Source organism: Alligator sinensis, unplaced genomic scaffold (assembly GCF_000455745.1).
Source record: "Alligator sinensis unplaced genomic scaffold, ASM45574v1 scaffold143_1, whole genome shotgun sequence".
In the NCBI taxonomy this organism is placed as follows: Eukaryota; Metazoa; Chordata; order Crocodylia; family Alligatoridae; genus Alligator; species Alligator sinensis.
Genome location: NW_005842156.1, coordinates 1,065,208 through 1,073,538, shown reverse-complemented (window position 1 = coordinate 1,073,538; position 8,331 = coordinate 1,065,208). Strand labels below are relative to the sequence as shown.

Sequence of the window (8,331 nt, the reverse complement as noted above, 5' to 3'; positions counted from 1 at the left end):
AAGAGCAACTGGCTGTTGCTGGCTTCCCCTCCCTCCCTGCTGACAGCCCTGGAGCCAGGAGGTAGGGGGCAGGGCTGGGGAGAGGGGTGAGTCCTTGGCTAGGGAGAGGGGTGGCTCCTGCAGCTTGCTAGGAAAAGATTTCAGGGTGACATGGAACTCTGGTTGAGTCTCATTAACATAATGGAATCGTCATTAGCATTCCTTATAAAAAATATTTTTAAATGTATTGTAAATGAACAGCTAAAATCTGTTTTATGTTAACTGGCACTATCTGATGCTACCTGATACAATCTGTATCAATTGGCCTGTAGATTCCTATTCCTGTATGTTCATTACTCACTAGTCTTCTCTATAGATATATATAAATTAATGTTGATATACATAAATGTATTGATACAATATATAATGATCATGTGGTTAAATATATTCACATTCAACCACTACCTCCACTTGTAATACTCACTTAGAAGCTGCTAATATCTTTCCACATTTTCTCTTCTTATTTCTGCTCCTACTCTTACCAATGGAAATGTTTCTGTTAACTAAGAATGTTTAAGAGGGTGTAGTTTTTTATGCTCATGGCACAACAGTAGTTTTATCACAACAATAAAAAGGTCAGTCAGTTCTTTAGTACATCTTGTATCTACTTCTGGTACATGTTTCTTTCAATTTATTCTCATGCTGTGGATCTGTTACTGACCTCAGTCTCATGGGAATTGATCCAACACTATGATTGGACATTGGGAAGGTGCGGAGTACCTTCAGCTCCCAAGGATATCAGCACTTTTCAGAATTAGGCTTACAGGATTGTTCTTTCGTACTTTGAGGTCCTCCTATCATGAATGGAGACCTTAGAATTAAGGATCTGTCCTTTTGTTTTTGTTGTACAGGGCAGTTTCCAGTGATCCTACTGCCTGTCTCCCACTGTCTTGCACTGTTGTATGCAGCACAAAAATGGAGATGAAAAGAATCTTTGCAGACAGATATAAGAAAAACAGGGAGAATAAACTTTCTGGGCTTTCAGAGTATGAAGGCATCTGCTTTTTTCAGACCTTTATTTATAAATGTGTTATATTCATTTAATAGATTTTGATGACTGCAAGATGTGGGGTATATGTGACCAGCTGTGTGAAGATCGTGTTGGGCATCACCAGTGTCGTTGTGTGGAGGGTTATTTCCTAGAGCATCACCGACATTGTAGAGCTAACACTTCCAGTAAGTAAACAGGAGCAAACATTTTTGTTGTTGCTGTTATACTAGGAAAGCAGATGCTAACTTGTCATTTCCTATGTACTTGTCAAAATGTTAATACTTTTTAAAATAAATGAAATCTGCTGAAAGACAGAGAGTAGACTAAAAATAGTCCACTGGTATGAAAGATTATGCTGCTTCCAGAGCGCCCTCTCACTGTACAAAGCCAACTTTCCTGTAGAATTTTCTGACTAATTGGTCATTTTTAGACTGCTTGTCATGTGTCTTGTTATTTGTATATTGCATACCTGATTTCCAGTCATTTTCTCTTTCTCTTTAATGGGACTTTACTGGGCGCATCTACAAAAGACACTTAATGTGCAGTAGACAGTGGATTACAGCACCACAGCAAAAACGATGCTATTAGGCTAATGCGCAGTAGTATTAATCTACCATTAACCATCATAAAAAAGCATGTGATTGCACTAGTGCATAGTAGGGCAACCTACTGCACATTTATTTAGTACTTCCTTTTGCAAGTACTAAATTTAACGTGCAGTGAGCACTGCACATTAATAGATATGTAGATGCACCCAATGGGAGCTTTCTCTGAGTAAGGTGAGCAAAATTTGTGTCTTAATATATTCCTCTGAAACATATGTACACATCATTTCAATGGATATGTAGTTTCAAAACAAGCTTTTCTTCAAAGTCTTCTTAACTTGAGTTTCTTTGGTGTGAGAGCTTCTGATGTAATACGAGAATGAAGAAAACATATAGGAAGTGGTAGTACATAAACAGTCATGGAAGAGAAGTTGCATGCCAGCATCAAAGAATCTGGTTCTCACAGAGAAAAAAAGATCTTTGAAAATTTCCTCTTTGATTACAAAAAGGAGAAGCTGGAAAGGAGGGAATGAGAGAGAAACTTGCTTAGGATATAGATGCATAATGTACTTTCCTCACTCAGTTCCTTCTAGGTTGCAAACCAGAATGAAAGCTAGGTTGCCATGCAGTAATTAAAGAACCAAATTTTGAGGTGGATGCAATGGATGTATCTTCAGAATAATCACAGTTGTACCAATAGGCAGGCATTTCTACCCCTGATAAATGTCAGTTTACAGTAACTTGTTCTGTTCATAGTCTGAAGCTCATTGGGTGTGTCTACACATTCATTAATACACTGTAATTACGGTGCATTAAGTTCAGTACCTGTAGTAACAGGTACTAAATGTGCTGTAATTAGTGCTACTGCACATTAACACAGATGAATGTTTTTTTTAGTGACATTAATGCACAGGAGACTAAAATCTACTGTGCATTAGCTCATTAGCACGGGTTTTTCCCACCATGCTAATGTGGGAAGAAGAATTTAGTCTTCTGCGCATTAAGTGTCTCATGTAGACATGCCCATTAATCCCCATTTACAAAAGAACCTATTCATATTGTCATTGAACACCTCTTGTTACCTTTACTTTTAGCTGGTGTTGCATCAGTTATTTTCTCAAATGGTCGTGATTTGCTCATTGGAGATCTTCATGGAAGGAGTTTTCGTACTTTGATGCAATCACAAAATCGCGGAGTTGCAGTTGGAGTGGATTTCCATTTTTATTTACATAGAGTCTTTTGGACAGACACAGTACAAGATAAGGTATGTAGAGCTTTCGAGTGAAATACAGGTGTTTTGAAGGTAGGGAAAACCAGGAGCAGAATGTGTTGATAGCTTTTCATTTTGGGGAGCAAAGGCAGGCTGTATCTTTGTTTTCTAACAAAAAAGTCTCTTGAGATGTTTTATATTAATCACCACATTTTTCAAGCTATACTATTACATGTGATATGTTAAACAAAGAAAGCTATTATATTATGCTGTCTTGAGCAACTTTTGATTTTAGTTGAAATAGAGTCCAAAAGCCTCATTAAGAGAAATAGTAGACATTCTTTCAAAACTGGGCAAATTTTTCTCAGTAATTTTTTGAAACTTGATCATTTAAAATGTAAAACTGCTGTACTTTCCAGAATGATAAAAATCAGATTTCTCCATATACTCTAAATGGAACGGTAATTGAGCTTTGGATAACAAATATTGACAGTATTTTGTGTAATGAGCCAATATTTTGTTACACTTCATTTTTTTCTGAAAACAGGAAACAGGTTCAACTTTAACTTAAAGTAAGGCAATGTAATTTTTAAGAAACAGGTTGGGGTACTTATTTAAAAGTCAGGGGGATTCTTACCTCTGTCTCTCCTCCAAGTTAGCCAATAGTGAAGATTTTCCTGTATCAGTAAGAAGTTGTCTTTCTGAGTATCTTGCCATGTTACAAACATTACATGTCATACTACTTATACATTCAATTTCTCCAAACTTCAGACCTTTAAAAAGAGAACAATTTAAAATAATAAAATATTTTTATACATACTTCATATGCTGGAGGGAAATAGGAAGATTTTCTGTCCGTGGCTTGCTTCCTACTGATCCTATGTGGAAAGGGTTGGCACAAAGCAGTGTTTGATGTTAGTGAGATTTGTCTTCCACACACCATCATTTAATCATGGTGAACCTCTGCAGTGTAGCCCACATGGCCCTGAAGGAAGGATAGGATGTGCATCAAAGTTGTTTTCTTGTCACAGTTTCTGTTATTTTTTCTTGCAAAATGCTTCCATTTGTCATGGCTGAATTGATCATGACAACATAGTTTTCAGGCTGAAGCCAACATTTTTGTTCTAACAGGAGTTCCAAATTCTTTCTGAAAAAGGTATAATCATGCTATTTATTGAATGGGTCTTTCCACCAAATGTTCTGCAAGGAAGGGACTTTGTTTTTCTGTGTACAGCACTTGGTACAGTGGGACATTTTAGAATATATGATGGCTATTTTAATTAGTATCATAACAGAAATTGCAGAGCTGTTAGTAAGAACAAAGGCAGTTAAGTGGATGCCTGAACAATCAAACTAAGGTGCAAACTCCACAATAAATCACATTCCACTTCTAAAGGATTCCTTAACTCACCTTGTATTTATTTGGTTCAAAGCCTATTCAATCTTCAGTTGCTGGGTATCAGAATTGTGGTGGGGATGGTTAAACAGTTCATCTACTAAGCAGTATCTGAAATGGCAGATTATTTAAAATGATGTGACCAGTGTTTCAACACAGTATTAATTACTTGGGTTATATTATTTTGTTTCATGTAGATGAGAGTTTATATGTAAAATTACAATGACACATATAATGAGCAGCACACTGCTAGAGTTGAGTTAAAATAACAGAAACAGAAGGAGGGATGCTTGTCATTTGTGAATGTGAAGGGGAGCTTTCTCTCCCCCTTCACTTTTATTGAGCAATGCTTCCTTTCAGTTTCCTCTCTTCCTTGGTTAGTGCAGTAAGTACTCCCCCTCCTGTTTAATAACTGATTAGACTTCAGCATGTAATGCTGCAAATCCAGCCTATCCCTAGTTCAAGAAAAGCAAGACATTTGCTATTTTTACTTCCATACTTTGCCCTTTGCATTGCATTGCAAGATGCAACTAACTTGAACAGGCTATAGGAATCACAGGCAATGGTGAACTCTGCTTTTTGTGTTGCTTTCTACTTTTTGCCAAATCCTAAACTAGGGAGTAATTTTTAATTGGGTTACGTGAATGCAGCTAACAGAAGAATTTGGCCCTGTATTGTTAAGATAATTTGATGGTTTCATGCTGAACATCTGTTATGTGATTCATATTATGATTAACAAAACATCATGTTGCTTAATAGTGTTAGCTAATAACACTTATTTTATTTTCAGGTTTTTTCTGTGGGAATTGATGGCTCTGATATGCAAGAAGTTTTAAATGTTTCAGTTGACACACCTGAAAACCTAGCAGTAGACTGGGTTAACAATAAACTGTATGTAGTCGAAACCAGTGTGAACAGAATAGACATGGTAAATTTGGATGGAACAAACCGTGTAACACTCATTGCTGAAAATCTGGGAAATCCTAGAGGAATAGCACTTGACCCAACTGTTGGGTAAGTGATTAACATGAAGTAATGGGAGGATGGCTAAAATCCCTGTATTAATTTGTAAAGGAATAGTAACTAAGAAAAGTAGGCCACAATTGCCTTTGGGAATAAAATATAACATAGAGTTCTGGCAATTTGTGATCCATTTGGCTGAGTTAAGAAAATTTAAACTTAGCAGTTCAATAACATTTCATGGGGATCATCAGATTCAAATAAAAAAGTTATCTAACACTCTTCCTTTCCAAATTTCCAACTCCTTGAGTGTAGACTTACTGACATAGAATTATCTTCTGTAATCTTGCATTATCTTCCAGAGATGGCTACATTTCATAGTGCAATTAAGGTATTCTTCTACATATTATGTTGTACAGTTATGTTATTTGGGAGGAACATTGTATACTTAACTAAACATGGAGAAACATCTATACATAAAACCGAAGCTAAATCATACCACTGAATTGTTTGTTTGGCAGTTCTGGAAATTACTTTTACTTTCACTTTTTGGAGTCTGTCTTAAGACAAAAAAAAGATGTACCTATGCACTAATCCATCAATGAGATATGTGGGTGTGCATCCAAGGGTAGAATTTATTCTTCATGATTTTATTTATAACTGTGAACTGTTTGCAGCATAAGCTGAAGTGGTGGGTGAACCCTGTGAAGCTTATATGTACTCCAAGTCTATATATTTCAGAAGCATGATAAAGTTGGATCTTCCTTAAGAAGGCCCACCTAGTTGATCCTAGCTTTTGCGGACTATTTTATTAATATTTCTGTGTCCCTTGCTAAGCACACTAGAAGTTCCATTAACCTCTGAGTAAAATCTCCCTTCTTGCTGGAATCCACTGTTACTACTAAAAACAACAGGTCCGGTCCTCAGCTGAGGTCACTTCATTTGTCTCCGTTGAATGCCAGCTGAAGAACTGGCTCCAACCCTGAAAACTTGCTATTTTAACTGATAAAACATTCTGAAAACCTACATAAAATATAGCTTCCACATAAAAGCTTAAGGAAACATCAGAAATTAATTTTTTTTCTTTTATAGTTATTTATTTTTCTCAGACTGGGATAGTCTTTCTGGAGATCCTAAAGTGGAAAGAGCCTTCATGGATGGCACAAACCGTCAAGATCTGATAAAAACAAAATTAGGCTGGCCTGCTGGAATAACTCTGGATATTGTTTCTAAAAGACTTTACTGGGTTGACAGTCGGTTTGATTACATTGAGACTGTAACTTATGATGGACTTCAAAGGTAGGAAAGAATCTTATTTTTTATGTTACATGGGACCATTACTTGTACTAGATCTAGTTTAAATAAAGATCTATCCAACAAAACAAGTTGGATAAAAGACCTATATAACAATATAATTAGAATGTGATGGAGTGTACCTTGATATATGTGGTGACATATGAAATTTGGAAAGTCATAATTTCTCCATTATTAAACCTGAAGATTTATGCTGCTTGAACCCCACTTTTTTCCCTTTATACTTTTTGGACTTCCTTCTTCATTCACTTTACTTTTTATTGTCTGATACCTTGGTTCATGTCTCATGATTACATTCATCTTTCATTATTTTATTACCGTTTCACCTTACATTTTCTTTTTGTGTCTTTTCCTTGCACTATTTTGCTGCATTAATTCAAACTTCCTCAAACTCATGCTGCATGAAGGACATTAAATGTTCTGATTTCTAATCTCTTGATCACACTTTAAACCTAATTTTAAGTCTGCAGTAACAGCTGTTTAGTAAGTCAGCATTTACAAACTGTTATCACGAAATAGCATCTGAGACTCTGTATTATTTTCAGTATAAAAATAGGGAGTGCTCGTAGCACACAGGGGAAAAACTTGTCAAGCCTTATTTATTATATATTGTTGAGAAGCCTGCTTGTCTCTACATGTCCAGCTATGGCTTCTTGTTTGGGTAACATAGAGACAGAAGTTGCACTTTTTCTAGTTCCCTGTAATGTATACTGTCTAAAAAACAGCCCTCTCTCAAGCAAACAGATCTATTGCACAGTTTACTTGTATGTGAAGAAATGCTCACATGAAGAATAACGTTGGTATCTTTGTTTTGCTCCTTTATCTGCACTTTTTAAGGCCATTTTCAGGGGTTAGTAAGGCTGGAATGCAAACGATTAGAACAGTCTCTGCTTTTCTAAGAGAACTTACAACTTATTGTTCATATAGCTGAGAATTTTACATCAAGGTAAAAATATGCATTTAGCAAATGTATCATTGGTATAGTATTAAGGTACTGTTAAAAGCAAGTGTAATTGCCCTCCTGAGTGATACCTTACAAAACTGTAGCATATATCTTATCGCAACTGGAGTGCTCTGGAAGCATAGATTTTTGGCTTATCTACAGGAAGAGACCCTTATGTCATGAATCTGAGTTATTGTTTCTATACTGATAGTTAAGGATTGTTTGGTGAATGAAACATTTTGCTTAATTAATCCAGCATCCATTCTACTCAAACATTGTTGGAATAATGTATATTATATAAATGGATGGTAGAGGTGTACCGATATATCAGTTGCATATTGGATTAGCACTGATAAAAGGAAAATTAACATTATTGGCTATTGGCTTTTTTTGGCCTGTGTAAGCCGATCATGTCGCTGATAAAGGCCACGTGCATGCACACAGCCACACCATGCACGTAGTCAGGAATGCAGCTTGTCAGCTTAAAGAGCAGCACCTTGCAGGTAAGTCTGTGGAGGGAAAAGGGGGTCGGGGGGCAGATAGAGGCCCCCACAGTGAGGCAGGGAGTGGGGCAGAGGCAGGGGCTGGGGCAGATGCTGCCCAACTAGGGCAGTGAGTGGGACCCCAGGGCCAGGAGTGGGACATAGCTGTAGGCAGCTCGTCCAGCGCAGGGGTGGTGGGGCAGCTCCCCGCTGCTACATGCATCCCCAGGGGAGGCATAGAGGGGAATATTTCCCCCCAGATTTGTGCACAGGGCAGAGGTGGGCTGCCCACTGCAGGCTAGGGGCTGCACCAGCCTCTTCTTGGTGAGGGGTTTGGGTTGGAGCTGGGCTCGGAGCAGGCAAGAGTGGAGCAGACTCAGCTGCGCAGGGCGTGTGGTTGGTCGTGCTGGGAGGGGTGACTACTGGGGTGGCTACAGGGAATTTTGGGGTG

General features: G+C 37.6%; 1 protein-coding gene across 5 annotated transcripts in view; it reads left to right on the top strand.

The window, feature by feature from the left end:
- Positions 1-8,331, top strand: part of LRP2 (LDL receptor related protein 2) — a 208,573-nt gene that overhangs the window by 51,700 nt on the left and 148,542 nt on the right. For all 5 annotated transcript variants that reach the window (XM_025206453.1, XM_025206452.1, XM_025206451.1 and 2 more), the window contains 4 exons: positions 1,087-1,215; positions 2,670-2,839; positions 4,972-5,195; positions 6,234-6,440. In XM_025206453.1, the coding sequence (XP_025062238.1) occupies positions 1,087-1,215; positions 2,670-2,839; positions 4,972-5,195; positions 6,234-6,440 (730 nt within the window). The remainder of the gene's footprint in view (positions 1-1,086; positions 1,216-2,669; positions 2,840-4,971; positions 5,196-6,233; positions 6,441-8,331) is intronic.